The sequence below is a fragment of the Seriola aureovittata genome, chromosome 13, assembly GCF_021018895.1.
Source record: "Seriola aureovittata isolate HTS-2021-v1 ecotype China chromosome 13, ASM2101889v1, whole genome shotgun sequence".
Lineage (NCBI taxonomy): Eukaryota > Metazoa > Chordata > Actinopteri > Carangiformes > Carangidae > Seriola > Seriola aureovittata.
In genome coordinates, this window is record NC_079376.1 from 14,919,244 (window position 1) to 14,939,422 (window position 20,179).

The 20,179-nt window shown below is 42.0% G+C and overlaps 1 protein-coding gene across 2 annotated transcripts; it reads right to left on the reverse strand.

Moving 5' to 3' along the window:
- Window positions 1-1,929: 1,929 nt before the first annotated feature.
- slc35f4 (solute carrier family 35 member F4) lies at window positions 1,930-19,611 on the reverse strand. Of its 2 annotated transcripts, none has more exons than XM_056392750.1 (7): window positions 19,189-19,611; window positions 5,330-5,630; window positions 4,562-4,781; window positions 4,343-4,468; window positions 4,066-4,258; window positions 3,285-3,374; window positions 1,930-2,714 (listed from the first exon to the last, which is right to left on the reverse strand). In XM_056392750.1, exons 1-7 carry the CDS (start codon window positions 19,415-19,417, stop codon window positions 2,473-2,475), a joined length of 1,401 nt encoding a protein of 466 aa, XP_056248725.1. In that variant the 5' UTR covers window positions 19,418-19,611; the 3' UTR covers window positions 1,930-2,472. The 2 variants fall into 2 exon arrangements, with proteins under 2 accessions (XP_056248725.1, XP_056248726.1); XM_056392751.1 differs by lacking the exon at window positions 19,189-19,611 and adding an exon at window positions 9,559-10,144.
- Window positions 19,612-20,179: the final 568 nt, after the last annotated feature.

A 20,179-nucleotide genomic window follows, 5' to 3' on the forward strand; every position in this document is an offset into this window, starting at 1 on the left:
TTAATGACTTTGTACACAAGTACAAGCCCTGAACATTTAGTGCCACCATCAGGCTTATGACCAAATACCTGCAAAACTAATTATAAACGGCACTGTCTCTAAATTACAGTCCCAACAGCCTCAGCTGTACTCTCTGCCTTTAGTGTTAATTAGCAAATGTAAAAATGCTAACATGCTAAACTAAAGTGATAGGCTGTACATTTTACCTGCCAGTCATCAGCATGTTAGTATTGTCAGTGTGAGCAAATTACTGATGCTGATGTTAGCATTTAGCTCAAAGCACTGCTGTGCCTTATTGGAACACACAGAGCTGCTAGCATGGCTGTAGACTCTTGTCATTATTTGAATGATTTAGTTTTTTTTTTGGGAACACTATTAGTCATATCATGTTACTTTTAAAAGTGCTGATTGGTATTCATCGTGTAATATGACCAGACCTTGTAGCAGCATTTTGGAATTCTTTACATATTCTGCATGTATTTTGAATACCCACAATTACAACTATTTAATAAGATTGTGTACAAAAATATATTATTGTGGCTAAAGCAGTACTTTACATTTACTACATAAGGCCCCTCCCTGATTAACGTCTCTTATCAGTATCCAGCTGGGTGCCAGGGACCAACATGGAATTAAAATTTGAACATTACACATTCCTCTGTTTCTTCTAGCTCATTTATTTCAATACGTTAAAATGCCACCACAACTCTTTAGCTGAAACTGTCACTTCAGCAAATGCTTCATTAGAGGTCTCACCTCACTGACTGTACTCCAGCATCCATGGCAGCACGGTGGTTTGACTCCTGGGAATGTGAGTGCATGTGTGACAGAGTGATATAAAAATACTGAGAAATGATTCTACTGACACCTTCATTTTCTCAATAGCACTATTTGGACTAAAAATTTAATTTGCCACCATGTTATCTGACACCGGAGAGTCATTTCAACAAGAGCCTATCACAGTGTTATGCTCTACAGGCAAAACAGGTCCCATGAGCTTTTTCCACATAGGCGTGCCTTATTACCACAGATAGTTTCTACCTGTGAAAAATTATAGTAGAAATAATCATTCTCAATCTTTTTCAGTTTGCAGTGTGTGTATGTGTGTGTATGTGTGTGTATGTGTGTGTATGTGTGTGTGTGTGTGTGTCAGGGACAGCTAAGTGCAGCACAGAAAAGCATTGCATAATATATTATAGCGAGGAGAATTCTGCAAAGTCATCACTGCTAAATCAATGCAATGCACTTTACAGATTACTAATACTGTATGAGTCACACCACTTGGTTCTGCTAAAAACACTTGCCATGATACAAGTATGGTCCTAAGAACAATAATTGGGCTTCTTATACGGCCACATTTTCAGTTCTGAAAAAAAATAGTTTGCATATCTTAAATCTAGCTACTTTAACATCAAAATATTGGTCTCAGCTTGGCCATATGGTCATTTGGCATGTTCTCATGTTCAAGTGGAGAGTGAATTTAATCGCAACAAAATGCAATCACAACATAACAGACAACATTAATAATGATATTAATAATAATGATGGAGATTGTGATAATAACAATAATAATAACAATAATAATATTTTTTTATTCATTCACTTTTTCCCCCCACTGCTGTGCCCTTTACTTTTTCATTAATTTATTAGCCTAAAATAATCAAATTGAAATTTATTAGGTCTAAAATTACTAGCTAAATATTTGCCTATAATATAAAGAAGTGTTTTTAAAGTATTAAACTCAATATTTTTTTAAAATGATATGTTATCAGCAGCATCAGCAATCTGTGCACCATTCATGGGCATCAAAGAAATGACTGGAAAATCTAAGATATGTTCCAAAATATAGTTAAATAATAATAGAATACAATAAAGGATTTAGCCATTTGCACATGGTCCTGAGTTAAACTAGTAATATTCTGCAGTGAATGAGGGTTTTAAGTCTTTTATTATAAAACCAAAAGAGCCTGTACATTACACATAGTATAATTGCCATTCTTGTATATAATGCTATTCAATAAGACTTCAAATTAATACTCTTATTGATACAGCTCTAAATAAATATCGTAAATACATATAAGATTGAGCCAAACTGGCTCTGCCAATATTTATATTCACAGAATACAGTCTGCAGAGCAGGTCAGGGGAGGCTAGTCAGCTCTTGGTTTGGGTGCGTGCGAGGAATGGGACTGAGCGTGGCAAGTATTTCAAGAAAGTAAATAACACTTTCCACCCTTTCAATTAGCAAAATCCATAAATGTTCTCTTTCCCCCTCCTGAAGTGAAGTGACGGAGGCAGAGATGCACCTCCAGAGTGAAGTTTAAAAGTTCAAGACACTACTTCCTGTCTTCCTGATAATGAGTCCATGTGGACCGGACATCCCGCCACACCTCCTGGGTGGGCAATGGAGGAACATGAGCAGACAGGGACTTCAGGACTGGTTAACGAAGACAACTGGCAGACTCAGCCAGGTCACGCCAAGGGAATGGAGACGGTGCCGTTTGCTCGACTGCGGCTTCGAGTGTGGACGCTGGACTCCGTGAGCTCCTCGCCGTGTTCCTCTGACTTCTTGTCTGCGATGGTGGCCAGGAAACGCAGTGTGACTGAGTCCCACTCCTCAGGCAGCAGCAGCAGCAAGAAGCCCAGGCAGATGATGCAGGTGGCTGCCAGGCGCACCACACTGAAGATCACCTCGTGTTTCAAAACATCTACGGCTACGGCAGGTGAAGAAAGACGGGAACAAGAGAGGGAGCGGGACAGGGAGAGAGGGTGGGGAGGAGGGGGGAGAAACAAAAACAAACTGAGATTAATTACATAAAGTAAGATAAACCACAGGACACTGCGGCTGTAGGGGATGAGTGCAGCAAATGCGGCTTATAATCAGCACAAGCGATCTGCTTCATCCTCTTGTGTTTTTGCGGTCTGGAGCCCTGGGACAAGTTGGCGTAACCCACTGTCCTTCACACAGTCCATCGTGGTTAAAGAAAATAACTCGTCTGCAGGCATTTAGTGTCGCCTTGGCAACCTGATCCTCCCTCAGCGAGAGAATAGTTGCAGGGTCTGTTGAAGCACATTGATGATTGGGTTTCCAGGACGTGAGAGGCAGGCTTGCTGTGTAATGTGTTTGCCTCAGTGGCCCTAAGTGCTGACCTCTCAATACAAAGCCACAGCATGTGTGGCCATGTCGCTCTAATTTCACAATCATTTTCATTTCCACCGTAATGATCAAGAAATAATAATAATCAGTAAATCGGAAGTAATACTTGCGTATAAAGAACCCTTACCTGCATTGCCCGGCACACTGAGCAGCGTCCCTATGGAGATGAGAATGGGGTAAGTCAGCACCACACCAACATGGACCAAGATGTTGAACACTGAAAAAGACATGAAAGAAGTTGAAAATACTGAAGTACAAATGTATATCTATGATATTAAACTGAATATCTTTAGGTTTTGGATTGTTTGTCAGACAGACTATCTACTGTAATGTCAGCTGGGGCTCTGGGATTTTCTATGTTTTATATACAAAACCGCAGAGTATTGATTATGGATATCTATATTGATTGGGTACCCTGTGGAGTCTTTGAACATTAGTATTGTTCTTCCATGTTTTATTTGAGTCATGCACATGCAAATGCACAATGATGTGGCGGTTGCATTCATAAAAAAAACGAAAACAAAAAAAAAACACATAGCAATCACCAACAAATAGTAGCTCGTGGAGAGTAGCTAGCAAGTGCACATGAATAGAAAAAATTTAAAATTTTAATATTTCAAAAAATCTCCTTTACAAATATTTTATGAGGATGAAAATGCATTCAATATGTTTAGACCTCAAGAATACACACAAAGTCTTTTGGTGAGAAACCCGCAATGAGAACACAACTTTTCAAGAAAACTCCACATTGCACCTTTTAATATAGAACTTAATAACTCAATAATTTAACCAATGATGAAAATAACTGTTATTTGCAGCCATAAAACAAATGAATATGCTTTGTTCATGGATATACACAGCAGAAACCATGATCCTCACGCTTCCTCAGGATGTGTATGCACTCTCACCCAGCCACAGTCCTGCCAGTCCACACAGGTATCCCCAGGGCAGTGAGGACAGTGAGCCCCAGTGCTCTACCTTGGTGAAGTAGAGGATGAGGGGCACACAGGAGATGAAGATGAGGTTGAAGAAGCCCATGGTGGAAAGGAAGTGAGCCACCTCTCCCAGGTTGGCGCTGCCCAGGAACATCTTGAACAACACCTGGATGGTGAGGAGACAACAGTCAGTTTATATCAGGTACTGAACGACACACACTTCAACCTGTGATATGCTTAGCAGTCGGACCTTATATAGAGCTGATGTTGAGGCTGAGCCCACAGCCAATGCCACGCCCACAAAGGAATCACCATGGAAACCGTCCGCATAGGCCATCATGACAATACCCGTGATAGCCATTATGGCTGCCACAATCTGCAGGTAGAGATCAAGAACCATCAGTGACATCGGTATCTCCCAGAAGTATGAGGAATTGTCCTCAACAGAATAATTTGTTTTCATACAGACCCGAACACCCATGAACCGATCCTTGAGGACGATCCAGGACAGGAGAAAGACAAATGCCTTGTGGCAGCAGTAGAGGGCAGAGACGTCAGTGGCGGTCAGTTTCTTCAAGGCCAGGAGGTACAGGTAGTTGGTCAGTGTCCACAGGATTGAAAAAGGTGCTGTCCTCTTTACAAAAAGCTTGAGCGTCATCCCATCTTCCCCAAAGAGCTTGCTGCACTCCCTGTTGGAGAGAAACACCACAGGAAGTCATGTCATCCGGTTTTTCCTCTTGGAATAGTGTTTTTGTTTGTTAGTTTTAGCCTTGCTACCAAGAGGACCATATTGTTAGGATGGAAATGTTGGTTGCTTAGTTGCCTGGTTCCTCATGGACAGTCAGATGGTTTCATTTTGTTCCAGTTAGTGTAAAAGAGCACCAGGGCCTCTAGGGGCCACTAGCTTTTATGAACAACTGGTACTAGGCTTGAGCTTTGCCTACTTGTGCTGCTGAGTTTAAAGTCGGGATAACCTTGATGAATATTGCTAGTCCAATTATCCAAACTGAGACATAACTACCAGATAATTTCCCTTTATTTTGGTGTCTGACGTAACTGACACAGCTGAATGTAAATGTCCCTTAAAGGAGGCTTCTTTCATTTTAATTCCACCGCATTTATAATGTGGACAAAAACTTACTTTGTGTTACAGTTCCTTTTAAACAGTGGCAAGCATTCATGTCCTATTTTTTTTTTCCTTTTGTTGAATTAAAATTTGATTTTGTAGGCAAATTACCTGAATTTCTGTATGGGGGTCTGCTTCTCCCGTGTGGTGACCACATGTCCAGAGTAGTAGATGGGGAAGAAGAGGATGTTCCAGTTGCTGCTGAACCAGGAGATGAAGAAGGGACAGGAAAACGACTGGAAGGTCAGCTTCACCACCTGAGTGGTGCCCACCCAAGAGGATGACACACACAGCACCATCAGCAGACCACCCAGCACCTTCATGGCTGTGTTGGTGCAGGTCTGGTAGGATCGGCTCTCTCCGCTGCTCTCGCTGCCTGGTGTCTCAGCATGAGACTCCGAACCATCCTCTCCTGACGAGAGACAAGAGGAGAAAAGAAAAGGTATTGTAGCCTCTCTGCTCATCGATCCTACTTCCTGTCCAAACTTCGATAAGCACCACAAATATTAAACAACGTGTTGTAAAATCTTTGTATATATGCTATGATGCGGCCTACAGTAAGACTCCCGGGCTGGGTTCCAGCCAATAAGCATTTATTGATCAATCGTCCTTTGTGATCACTACCACAGTTTGCTGTAGAGGCACTAATGCATGCGGCAAAGCTTTGTTTAAAATGTGTTGGGTTAGCATCATGGCTGTGCATGTCATAAATAGCTTTGTTGCCTCATGATGCAGCACATGCTGTACACGCGTTGTGGTCAGGTGTTCACAGAGTAAACCTAACCACATGACATTCCACGAGAAAGTCATGTCGACCTTGACAGCCTCTGTTTTGACTGTTGGTAAAATCTATCCATCTATCTATCTATCTATCTATCTATCTATAGATAGGTCTATAGATGATAGATCTGGCCCAGTGCCTTTGTGGCCTTGCAGTAGAATTTGTGAGGTGCAGTGTGTGTGAGCATTTCCGGAGAGAGCTCACATCCGTTCTTTATCTTTCAACAGTGTGATCAATTTACACCAGGGCAGGAATAAAAGATGACATGTGCTGGCTGTTTGCTGCCTGTGCTCTCTTTGCTAGCTCAGCATGTGAAGCTCTGCCATTTCCACCATGGCTACAGATACTAGACTGGAACTCTTATGTCCCCTCTACAGCGGTGGGGACATCTCAGGGGTTGCTCATTATTGTATCCGATAGTCTTTTGACCTCAGCAGGAAGTCAAGCAATGGTAGCACAAGTAACATCACTGACATGTATGATGAAAGCGAATTGTCCCCACAAGTAAACAGTTCTTTCTTTCGTCCAAAAGGAACCTGTAACACAGTGTGAGGAGCACCAACTGTCTGATCAAGTAATCAGTGTGTGTAGAATACTGGTAGCAGTTTCAGCTGTTTCCCTAAAGTGTGGTGAGATGCCACTTTGTACCATCTAATGTGTGTAGCTGCCCTGTTTATTGAACGCAAACAGAAGAAAATGCCACCAAACCTTTAATCACAATGTAAATTTTTTAGTGTCTTCCCCAGGAGGGTCACTCTACAGTCCTGTCAAACTTATGTGGTAAACCTAATGAATACATGAGATCATTGCTGGCACCCAGGAGGAGGATTAGAGTTAAGTGATGGCTGTAGCTGCGTTACCCAAGAAAGAGAGGTGAATATGAAATTGCAGATAGAGAGTCATCGTCACAGTGCAGAGGTGGAAGATGCAGTCAGAGTCTTAACGTAAATAAACGCACTGAAACCACAATGTAAAAATGCCCCATTCAATAAAATTCCTGCATTTGAAATCTTACTGAAGTAAAAGTACAGAAGTGTTAGCAGCTAAATGTAACTAAGTGCTCACTATGCAGAAAACTGGCACCTGTGACTGATATATTTTCATATTTTACATTGTTAGACTGTTAATACTGATGCATCAATACGTAAGTAGGAATTTAGTGTTGCAGCTGGTCAAGGTGGATGTATAGTTTAGTGGTTCCCACCCGTGGGAAAAGTCAAAAGACAAATCTCAGGCTTTGTCAGATGATAAATGAGGTTAGGGAGAAGAAATGCAACACAGATTTATGTTCAGATTCAGGACTTTTCTCTCATATTTGTGAAATATTGGATACTTTTACCTCTTTGGGCCTCAAACCCGAATACAATGCAATGTATTTTATAAACTCATATGTTTTTGTGTAAAATCTTAATTTGAAAATGATCCAGTCAGTCTGGATTTAAAAAAATGGAGTAGGAAGTACAGTACTTTGATGTAAAGTGTATTGGGGTTAAAAGATAAAAGAGCATACAATGAAAATACTCAAGTTTCTTAAAACTGTACTTAAGTAAAGTACTTGTAGTAAATGTGATTAGTTTCCACTACTGCGTCAGTGCAGTACTAGTCTTGAGTCTGCCCACACTGCAGACCTAAAATTTCCCACTCACGCTAATGTTTGAAGCAAGAGACCAAAAAATATCTAATTTCAAACTATATGTCGCAATGAATCTATCACCTAAATCTCTCAGATAAAAACCTCAGTTAAAATGTTTCACCTTACAATATATCCCAGCTGGAAGCAGAGCTGCAGTATGCAGTGAAAGCAAAATGTTCAACACGATACAGATTCGTTTCTACAGGATCATCGAGGGATTTGGTCTAATTACATTCGGTCACAGCAAGGATTCTTAATCAACCTAATGAGCTTGGTGGTTTCTAACTGGAAAAGTGAGATCTGATATCACTGCAAGAGAGAATCTACTCTTATATTCTTTTTGTCTTTACGTCTGCTTTTTCCTCATCCACCCAGCACGATGGTTTGTGTTTCACAGCACTGACAAAACCGAAACCTTTTAGTGTTGGATACCTGCTCTTCTGTGCTGAAGTAAAAGCCACTACAGGCTGATCTGTTGCCAAGATGCAGTAATATTATAACTTGAATATTCCCCTGCCTCAAGAAAGCAGCTCTTCAGGCCAAAATTGTATTCTCATAACAGACAGTGTTATTGCTGACTAATAATGCTGCTAAAAAGTTGCAAAGGAGAACCCGAGGATGTTTGTTTTGGTAGGAAACATTCATATTCCAAAGGTTTGAGTAGTTAAAATGTGATAACATCTTATGAAGTATGAATAAATAGCTCAAAGTTGAAAGACACTCCACAAATACAGCTAAATATTAACAAAGAAGCTAGAATAACTGCTTATAGTATGTACCTAAATTTGAAATTGAGACAAGCTCCTTTCCACCTGTGTCGAACAACAATCCATAGTCATGATACTGGTTTAGAAAAAACAGCATTTTAAAGATACAACACTTCCAAACTCTTTAGAATTTGAAAATGTTTATTTCAATAGATACAGTAGCCAGTTAGCTCACTATATAGTTTCTTAGAAGTGTATTTCAAAGCATTAACACTGTACCATTTCATTTGAAATCACAGTGCTGCAAAGTATCGTTCACTACTGGCACCCATTAACAGCGCTTATCCTCTCTGTGTGACGCAGTACGCTGCTCGAACCTCACATTTCAATCCATTCTGTGTTTTATCCTCGCCACTGACGCTGCACGCCAGTGACATTGATGGATGGAGCCCTGCTGAATCCAATCTGAAGCTCGCAGTCACGTCTGCTGCGCTCGGCAGGCTTACTACAGGTCAAACAGCATGAAGCCTTTACCCAAATTAGGTCAGACCATGTGGAATGGTTCTGATGATACTAATGAAAGGGTGATTAGCGGTATCTCCCTTTAATCTCTGTTACAAAAGTAAAAGGTGGGGGGGTTAGGTGAAGTCAAGGCTTTTAGTGATGAGGAATGAACAGATGTGAAAGCAGCTGAGTTGGGCCTGTTTTTTTTTTCCAACATCAGTGCTGGGCCACACAGGGCAGCCAGAAACAACCAAACATATGCTCCTGCTACAACTACACTTCCTGTCAACACGTTTAGCTTCTCAGCTCTGCTAGCAGGAATCTGAAATGATACTAATGTGTCTCTGCACCATCGAGAGGAAAGTCAGAAAGTCTTGGTGAAAAGACACAATTCAACAGTTGGTCTTTGCTTATTTTCCTAAGATGTTCAAAGTTAATGCAACATACCACAGATTTAAGTAGTAAACAACCACATCACACTAGTATTTCTTATGAATACCTGTGCATTATATGACACATTGCTGCACATGCCTTAATGCCTTGCACATGGAAACAATGTTGTTTTGTGGGCTATAAAAATAAAAGTACTCCATAGTTTTAAGCAGCCTACCGGAGCTAATGCTGCCAATAACTCATCTCATGCTAGCACACACACATGCACGCACACACATGTATACACAGTTTACGTGCTGGGCCTCTGGTTCTTTCAGTTTACCTTCAGAGACGGGGCAGGTCAGGACCTGAGTGCTGTATGAGCTGAGAGGAGCCACTCGGGCTGAGTGCTTCTTCATCCTCCACTGGGGGCACAACACACTGTCCTTCCCTTGGAAGTGTGTATGTGTGTGTGTGTGTGTATGTGTGTGTGTATGTGTGTGTGTCTGTGTGTGTGCGTGCGCGCCTGGTCTGCTGCACGCTCAGCAGCTCGTCCCGCTAGCTCTGTGCATCCTCAGACTCCTGACTCCTCCGCTTCTTCTTCACGCTCTTGGTCGCCCCCCTCCTCCCAGATCTCTGTCAACTCTTCTGTCTTCTTCCAGCACTCCAGTCCTGACTCTCCGTTCCTCTCCAGCCCAGGGCTCTCACTGTAACTGGTGCTCTCTCTCTCTCTGTCTCCCTCTCTCTCTCTCTGTCTGTCTGGATAGTGACACAGCTCAGTGGAGAAAGCTCAGTGAAAGTGCAGTGAAGTGGAGACTCTACTGTTTCACTGTCATACTGTGATCCAGCGCTGGCACTGTCTCCAAGGGAGACTGAGCTTCAAGTGTGTGTGGCATGGTGCAATCACTCCCCTCATCTCTCTCTATCCTCCTCCTCCTCTTTTCTGTCTGTCTCACTAGCTTTTCCCCTCCTCTTCCTTTGCTCCACAAATCAGCAGCTTTGTTTGAAAGGTAACCAAGCAGCCCAGGCTAATTATGCTGTGTTAGCTGCTGCCCCCTCCTTTCCTCCGTCCTCCTCCCCTCCCCTTTCTACCTGACCAGGCTCTCCTCACCCCTTCCCTCCTTGTCTCGCTCTATCCACTCTTGTCCTCTGTCTTCCAATGACTCTCTCTCTCTCTCTCCTCTTGGCACATCTCCTGCTCTTCACTACTCCTTGAGAGTCAGATTATTAGTAGAGCTCTCTACTGTTGGCTTCACCACTGCAATATTAATCAATTGAGCTCTGAAAAAGACAAAAAACTATGGCACCCGCACTACACACAAATACATGACAACCCCATAGATGTTAATTCTGTCATACACTGAGGTAATTTTAGTGCTCTCAGTATTTAGAAGAGGGATAAGAAGCCCTCTCTACCCACATAATCCTCACACCACTACTGCATGTCTACACACCTCCACTGTGATAAGCTATGCAGATGATGCCATGCTGCACACAGATTGCATGTAGGAGATAGTGATCCAAATTTTAAAAGGAATACATTTTAAGGTACAGAACCAGTGTTTGTATTTGTACTGAAAGCTTAACAAGATTTACAATTTTAAATCAAGAATTAGTCCCATGAATCTTAACCACCCCCTAGTTATCTGTTACTGACCTGACCGGCAGAAAGTAAGAAGACTGTATAGAGTATAGAGCAGTGGTCTTCAACACATTGCTCGTGAGTTACCAGTAGATCATCCCCCTTTTTAGAGTAGCTTGCCCAAAGGTTCAGAGAATATTGTACTGTATATATAAACCATGGATGCATAGTAAAAACTTTAAGCAACACTCAGTAAATCTACTCCAAATGCAGTTCAGTCAAATACACAATCTTACTCAACACCAAATAATTATGTCAATTGTCAGTCAAAAGAGTTGCACTATGTGCGATATATGAATAAATATAACCAGTAATATAAAACATGAGTAGTTCTCAGTCCCTTCAATTTTGTCAAAGTAGCTCTGAGAGGAAAAAAGGTTGGAGTTTAAACTAGCCAACATTTAGACCTAGCAGAATCTGGATCCCCAACAACAAGTGCGGTCCAACAACTTGACGCATAAATGTTTATAGAGTTAGATTTGGCAGAAAAGGCTCTGCTCTGATGTTGGTTCTAAAAGAATCGGAGCAACAATGATGAATAACCCCACTTAATAAAAATACATGGCATATATACAGATCAGCCACAACATTAAATCCGCCTGCCTTATATTGTGTAGGTCTCCCTCATGCTGCAAAACAACTTTGACTTGGACTCCACAAGACCTCTGAAGTTTTTCCTGTGGAATAATGATAAGGTATTTGTACGTGTCAAATTAACATCCACATTATGTTTCCCAGCACAGCATTGCCCAGAGCATCCCACTGCCTCCGCCGGCTTGCATGCTTCCCATAGTGCATCCTGCTGCCATCTTCTTCCCCAAGTAAACGCTGTACACACACATGTCCACCCACCCACATGATATAAAAGAAAATGTGATTCATCAGACTGGGCCACTTTCTTCCATTGCTCCATGGTCCAGATTTGTGATGCTCACATGCCCATTGCCTTACCGGGCATAGTTAACCAGTGGTGAGTTTTTTCATTAAATATTTATATTGTGATGCTGCTATTTTAATAAAAGATTTCAATATTATTTCCATCATTGTTGCACAGTCATGGGAAACCCTCCCATCAGCAGCCAATGTGGACCTCAGGCGTGTCAGTCTGGGCCATGTGAGTCAGCCTCAGGACTGTTTCCATCTCAAGGAAAGCCCTTCTACCATTCGATCTCGAGCTGTGGTTTATCTACCCAAAGATTTAATGGAGCTAAATGTTGCTCGTGCCTTTACATCAATGACATATCAGTGTGCGGTCAGACACATGAGGCCTCGCAGCCTGTAATACAATCTTAATATAACCTGTGCTATGCAGTGTTCACCCTCTCACCAGTAAAATCAATACTAGCCCAGCCAGGAACAGCAGCACTATGACCTGAGAAAGAGAAAGCATTCAAGGCAAACATGCAACACAGTAGGTGCAATGGCCCTTTGTCTAAGTTGGTTAGTTACGAATACTAAATGAGTGCTGTTGTGCAGTAATGTCTGCTCCAGGATCTCTGTCATTATATCGGTATCAGCCTGAACCCCTCCCTTCTCGCCTGTCTCTACTCTCCAGTTCTCATCAGCCACATCTGGCACTTGTATAGAGAGAATAGCAGATCAGAGTATTTGTCTGTGCATTTTTGAGAGAGAGAGAGAGAGAGAGAGAGAGAGAGAGAGAGAGAGAGAGAGAGAGAGGAGAGAGAGAGAGAGAGAGAGAGAGAGAGAGAGAGAGAGAGAGAGAGAGAGAGAGAGAGAGAGAGAGAGAGAGAGAGAGAGAGAGAGAGAGAGAGAGAGAGAGAGAGAGAGAGAGAGAGAGAGAGAGAGAGAGAGAGAGAGAGAGAGAGAGAGAGAGAGAGAGAGAGAGAGAGAGAGAGAGAGAGAGAGAGAGAGAGAGAGAGAGAGAGAGAGAGAGAAAGAGAAACAGCACAGTTCTGGTTGGGATGTTTGTTACAATGGAAAAATGCAGGGCCACATTCCAGTAACACCACGGTAATTTGTTTGTTTGAATGCAGAATTCAATATTGACGTGACACCTTGAAATAGCAGCACCCTGTTGTCATATTTTTTTTTAGGACAATGCCGTGGTACACTTATTTCATGACTCAGTGCGACAGAACGAGTACAACGCTAATGCAAATGCATTAAGCGATGTCGTGAGGTTTCAGCCTTGTTTCAAAATGTTTGTGCGTTAAGTGTGTGAGGCAAGCGTGGCTGAGACTAATGTTTGGTCAGGTGTAAGCAGGGGATGAGCTGGGGGTATGGATCCCCTGAGACAAGGAGGGTTAAACTTAAAAATAGCCCTGCTGATGAGCGGAGCCAACAGCTAGACAGGGAGGGGACAGAGAAACAGTCCAGTCAGCAGAGCCCAGGATAATCGCTATCAGATTAAGAGAAATACCTGGAGCACGGGTGCATCAGGAGGCCACAGTTCAATCTCAAATATTAGGAGGGGATTGTTTCTCTCTCTATTCTGTCTTGGTGCTGTTTTTAGGAATCTAACTTTAGCTTAAAACAGCAGTTCAATGCCAGCTCACAGATTCACTCCTTCACATCCACACCTGAAAAGAGAAGGAGAGTATTCAGCACTCATTTTCAATTCATTTTTCTGTCCTTTAACCACGTCCACAGACCAACAGCATCATATTCAACACGGCCAATTGCGCACCTCCACACTACACTAGAATTCAAAAGCACCTTAAATTACAGCTCCAAAATAATGCACCAACACTTTTCTAAAGCAGTTTGGACCAAAACCCAAACATCAGGACCTTGTATAACCTAGCTAGGTGTACCTAATAAACAGGAAACCGAGTGTATATAACACAATGGTGCAGTTGCATCTGAGATCAAAGCACAAAATGGTACAGCGTCCTCCCTCTTTACCTCCATAGCAACAGTGGGTGTCCTGTGCACACTGATGCTCCAAACCCATTCATGCTCTTTTGTCATTTAGATTAACACATGCTCCTCAGTGTATGGTGCAAGGCTCTTTGTCTTTAGCACGTCTCTGTTCCCCATCACATCAGGAGCAGGAGCAAAGAAGAGGGCTGAAGGATGCTGATTGTAGCAGAAATGGGGACAGGACAACCTCTGAATGAAGTTCTGGCTGTTTGATGTGTTTCCATTCACTGGATCTCTTCAACTCATCAACTTAACTCAGAGTAGCTGGATCATTGGAAGATGAGGACACCTAGTGGTGAATATGATGGCTTGCATTACAGGTGCATAGACAGGGGACATGAGGATAGATGACTCTATATAAAACAATTCTCCACTCAGTTCACCAGGTTCTCACTTATCCTTGGTGGTGTCTTGTTATGCATATAGTTTCAGTTTGGTGAAATTAGGTTTTTGTTTTATCCGCTGCTGAAAATCTTACATCCACCAGTTGCAGTGAATAGATTTTTATTTGCAGTGTTGTTCTCAAAGCACTGACAACATGCATTTGTAAAACTCATCAATGTGTCTCAGAAACAATTCACAGACATCGCTTACAGACAGTTTTTATACGGCCTATTTCTCCAGCAGAAAGATGTTCTTATGAAAACTATTCAAGGTGAGGTCTGTGGGTTATCCCATGTGGCAGGGACATTATTAGACAGAACGTGGCTGGATTAGCCTGTCAGTAATAAGTCTAAGTAATAGGTGCTGTGTTTCCTCATAGAAGATTTACAGAACCTCTGACCTTTACTCACGTCACTGTGCTATTGGTCATATGTTGTAGTACTACATGTGCAGTGTTGTGTATTTGTTTATTCACCTAGTCACCCCCGAGTTATCAATAAGTGCATAGCACACATCTCCAAACTTTACTGGAGATGGCAGCTTCATTCTTTGCCCAGAGACCAAGCAGTACTCCTATGTTAGAGTATGACCTGGTGCCACCTGTGTCAGTTTATGGCAGTTTGATTAAACATGACTCAGCAAAATGTCCTTAAGGTCTTAAAGCTAGATTTTGATACGGGGCTCCTCTGCAAGACAAAGTCATATGGTGATTAAGTCAGGACCCCTCTCTGAAAAATGAAAATGAAACTTTATATTTCCCCTGGAGATATATATATATATATATATATATATATTATATATATAATATTAAGCATCTTTTATAGTAGTGGAATGGGTTTAATGGGATCAATATGAGCATTTTTCATAGGTACTAAACTGGAACAGCACGATGTGTGTGAAGCAGTGCTGACACAATAAAATGTGGGATAAAATCCATTAGTCTCTTCATGATAATTTATACACGGAGGTAGTAATTAGACTAAGTAGTAAGTACTGATGTTTATTACTGTCTGACATTTCACTGGAAGATGTGGGCGGTCACTTTATTGTTGTTGTTGGATTAAGAGACCACATGAGGGCAGTGTTAGGCTGCTGACAAGACTGTTGTGTGTACTCGGCACATTACACATGTTGTGCTCTTATATTATGTAATATTACTTTCGGATCACAGAAAATCTCAAACATGAAGCAAAATGCCGCGCCAGACAAAATGTTCAGGCACCCATAACATATAGCACTACAACACATGACCAATAGCACTGTGGCATGAGAGCAAGCAGTTCAGTAACTCCTGGGGAGAAGATTGGGCCCATTAGTTGCAGGGTGTTTCTGTTCATTCCCAGGAGCATGAGAGAGTAACAGCACTCCAGGAGACGTTCAGGCAAAGCTTATATCCCATTCGATGCCGGGTTGGTTATAAATAGCACAGAGTGAACAGGCATGGGAACGGGACAGTCCAAAATAAGTGCATGCACGTACAGGATGTTTGACCTTGAGGAGGAAAGGGAAGATTCACCTGCTGTTAACAATGGCCTTAAATGGTTTTCAACATTGCAAAGTGAAGTGAATCAGGACAAGCATGAATGGACTCGACAGCGTGTCTACCTTCTTGTTTCACTCTACACTTTTTCTGCGGACTGAAGTGCACATATGAACTCACTGCATTGTGATAGATGGTTGCCTTCATGATTTTCCTGAGTGCCTGCGTGTGCCGTTGTCTTGCTGTGATGGCGGTGGTGAACAACACAGACACAGCGCTGAGCGGGAACGCCACCACAAATACCTGTCATTCTTCCTGCGTTGTACCTATTTACCCAGCAAGGAGCATGCCAGCACTACAGCCTTGCCCTTTTCTAAATTAACTATTCAGAACACAGCAAATTATTGTAATGGCTTTCCAGGGGATGCTGAGGAAGCTTTTACTGCTCACACCATTGTTGTCCGGTCTAGCAGGAGCCAAGTGGGTGCTGTTACAATTCTTTTTCTGATTTAAAATCAATTTCAATTTTTTTCATAGTTGTGCTATTAAGGTTGTGCAATAAGAAATACCATACCTTCCTTACTTAGATTGGCTTTTACCTTCTTGTCTTGTCCCTGCACGTACGCCAATATATCATAACTGTACAGTATGTATCACATCTTACACCCTGTCACCAAATGTCGTCCACAATCCCCCTCAGAGGCATCTTCCTATTCAACGCAGATGGCAAGAGGCAATAACAACAAACTGGCAACAGGATCTTACTAAATATATCATTACCCCATAGGCTTGGCAGCATGAGCCTACTGTTCTATTTAAGTGCTCCTTTGTCTTTGTCACCCTTTATGGAAAATGATACTCACCAGCTTGAGGGCCACGTGATTCCCAGCTCAAAGTTTACAATAGTGTAAACAAAACAAAGTAAGTAAATGTGACGCTCTCAGGCCGAGGAGAATGTGACTTTTCACGTTCGTATATTTCTGAGAATTAGAAACACATTTAAGGGGAGGACGGGCCTGTGCATGACCACTTGACGCTGGCAGCACCAGCAACATAATGTTTAATAGCTGGGGTACCTTCTGTTGACTCTGGCAGAAAGATCTGCCGGTGGATAGATGGAGAAACGCGGGGCTACAGATGGCGTATTTTATCAGAGAAATGGGAAATGTCTCTCAAATCAAATAACCTCTCCGCTCGCAGATACACTGGCTTTTGTGGGCTTGGTATGGGTGTTATTACAATCCACACCTGCTCCTTATAACCGAAATTACATCACAGACGACACCGCATCTTTCATTTTCCTCTCCACAGTGTGCAGCAGGCATCGAGAAGAGACTGATAGAGGCCTGCATATTGAGAACCAGGGCTGCAACTAACGATTATTTCCACTATTGATTAGCCAGCCAATTACTAGATTAACCAATCAATTAGTTAGTCTATGGATTTCCAGAAAATGTTTAAAATGCCTGTTAAAACTTTCCACAGCTCAAGGGGATTTGTCCTGCTTTGTCCGACATCCACAACATATTGTGTTTACTGTGATATATGACAATGAAAAGCAGCAAATCTTCACATTTCAGGAGCTGAAACCAGTAGAAGTTTAAAAAAAAAAAAAAAAAAATCTTATCTGGATTTTGTAACAGTATGTGTTGATATGCACGTACTGTATCTTGGCATTCAGGCATCAATAAATAAGAAAAAATTGAAGCTATTTCATTACCAATCAACATAATGAATGACGTCTCACTTTGTTGGTGTGTTTTCAACTGGCTTCTATATTTCACATCATTAGTAAAGGTCACATAGGACGGCATTAGAGAGTTTAATTTGTCCAATTTTCACTTTCAGTATCTTGCCACTGTGTCAGAGGCCATTCATCTCTTAAAGCTGTTTGATTCTGTTTCAATTTAAAGTTTTGGGCGCCCCCTTGTTAATCAGGTAGTCTTTCAATAGATTCATCTGGACAAGTGGGTATATTCTCAAATGAAATCTGATTGCATTCACGGTTAATCTACTGCAACTGTCAGTTAATGAGAGACAGACTCATTTCCTTTTCCTCAGCCTCAATCTTAAAAATCCACCGAGGTGCTCTCAGCTCATCCAACAGAGACTCGGCTGGAACTGTTCTTGATTGAATGAGGCCCTATCTGCGTACTCACTCATTTCCGCTGAGATTTAAAACAGGTTTGTCAGAGTAATGCATTAAGTCAGAGAGTGCCAAGGTTCAGTAGAAGATTTGGGGAAGGATGTCATAACATTGAGAGAACTGCGCTCTCCTCTTCATGTATTTCTAAGTCATAAATTTGTAGTCGGGCTTTTATGTAACAGCCAGAGGGTGATGTTAGGAAAGCTTGCGTGACAAGTCAAATTCATGTGAGGTGAAGTGTATCAGCCTCTGAAACACAAGAGGGTCACATATTGATGATAGTTTACTTTTGGAGGGATTTATTCAAGAAAAGTGCTCGTTTCTCTCCAACTGTAAAGAAACTATGTAATGTATGGGCCAATTACGTAACACAGAGGAGAGAGTCTCTGGCTACGCTACTGCTATAAACCTTGTAAAATCATGCTCTGCACACCTTGCTTCATTACCATAAAGCTGTACGCACAGCAGTGCGATGGTTGCTCTTTTCCTCTGTTATAAGGCTACACTGTAAAAGAACTGGAGGTCAAGATTTTAAAGATCACCCCCGTACAAAGTGCATCATCAGCTCTCTCCTCCAATCCCAGCCGTTGTTTTCATGTCAGCAAAATTCAGAGCATCGCTCTATCAATCAAAACCACATCGACAAATTAAAATGATAGAGAAGCTTAATGTATTGAATCAAAACCATAGCTCAAGCATCTCAGGAAATAGCTGGCAGTGTTCACGTACATCATGGGAGCAGCTGCTCTATTTGTCAACTGGGAAATTGATTGTTTTAATTTGGAATTCAATATGAGGCTGCCATGTAAATGACTGTTTGCAGAGTTTCATCAACATGTGTTTGATCTGGACAACATTAGGCGACAGTTTAAATAATTAACTCTGAAATTGAATTTGAAATGGCAGCATAATTTGTGCATGACACTTTGCCATGTAATTGCATTGCTTGATAGTGTTAGATTTGTTTTAATATGCTCTCTCTCCCTCACTTTCTCTATGTGAGTGTGTGCGTGTGTGCGTGTGTGTGTGTGTGAGAGAGAGAGAGAAAGGGAGAGAGAGAGCAAGAGATGGATAGGCCAGTGCATCCCCCAGCCACCAGCTGATAGGGGCATTGATTGACATCATGCTGCTCCATTATAGCCATAATTAAAACCCATTTAGCTGAGTTTGCATTAGCTTAATTAAAATGAAAAATGAAAAACTAATTCGCAAGGGAAAGAGATTCGTGCATTATTCTTTCACACACCAGTGGCAGTGTTTTTCTGTTTTCTTTATCAGAACAAAATCCCTTCAAACACACGTTTTTCATCAATATCTCATAAAATTGTGGTCTCTTTAATTCACACGATCTCACACCTGGCACAGAAATGCGTGACACTGTCGCACCCACTGATGATCCCATCAGCCTACTTTGTTTTCTTTGCATCTTTTCACTCACTTCTATGACTGGAGTATCCCGGGTTGTAGCCGTAGTAGCCGGTGATCCTCAGAATCCGGTCTTCTATGTCGTGCACCCCGTTGGCTGTCACTTTGGGGCTGCTGTCCACGAAGACAGCGCGGCTGCCACCGGTCGGCGTCGCCTTGCCCGGCAAGTGTGTGTTATTCAGGGGCTCCAGCCGGATGCACGGCTGGTCTCCACTCTCCAAAACACTCTCGGTGCTTATCATTTTAGGTCCGGGCGGACAGAGATGAGAAGAGACCGGGGACGAGCCCTGATCACCACCATGCGAGGGACCCTCGGGGTTGCATCAACAATTAGCAGGCAGGAGGCGGACATCCAAACCCTCATTCACATTCCTTCAGTGATGCTCCCGGACGCAGAGCAAGGTTATCAAACTCCAGTAACCTGGCAGACATGAAACACTAGGGGGCGTGTCACTACTACCACATGCTTTTTGTCTGAATTCAATCAAACAGGGAAAAATAATTGGCTGTAGTCAGCGGTGGGGAGCAGAGGAGCCAACATCATTATAGCCTTCATAAAAACAAGTTCCCCAAGAGGCTTTTGAAAACGTGTGGCATCTCTAAATATTTAGTGTATACGCCTCTGTTGTGTTCAGTAATGAGTTGATGGTATTTTAATTGTCTTTTATCGTGACAGCCATGGTAACTTTTTATTGCACCACCATGCTTTTCCTATAATAATGCTAAACCCTTAGAGATCTTTTGACTTTAAAGTGGCCTTCACTGTGATATTCCTGTAATATTCGAATTAGATCTTGATATTTGATTCTTTTTAAAGTGAGCTTCCTTCATCTAAAATAAGCTTCTCTCTCAGGTAGCCTACTTTTATTTCCTTTCACAATCAATGAAAGATAATCTGTCTAAAAAAAACTGTGCATGTCTGTGGCTATTCTGAGGATAGAAAATCAAATACGACAACCTGCCGGGATGAGATGAGTGTTAACCTTTCATTTAACCCCAAACAG

Coding starts and splice junctions, on each gene's coding strand:
- slc35f4 (XM_056392750.1), bottom strand. CDS start 19,417: ATGATAAGCACCGAGAGTGTTTTGGAGAGTGGAGACCAGCCGTGCATC. Junction 4,469..4,561: donor ATCGGTTCATGGGTGTTCGG/GTCTGTATGAAA, acceptor CTCTACCTGCAG/ATTGTGGCAGCCATAATGGC. Junction 4,259..4,342: donor CAACATCAGCTCTATATAAG/GTCCGACTGCTA, acceptor CTCACCATCCAG/GTGTTGTTCAAGATGTTCCT.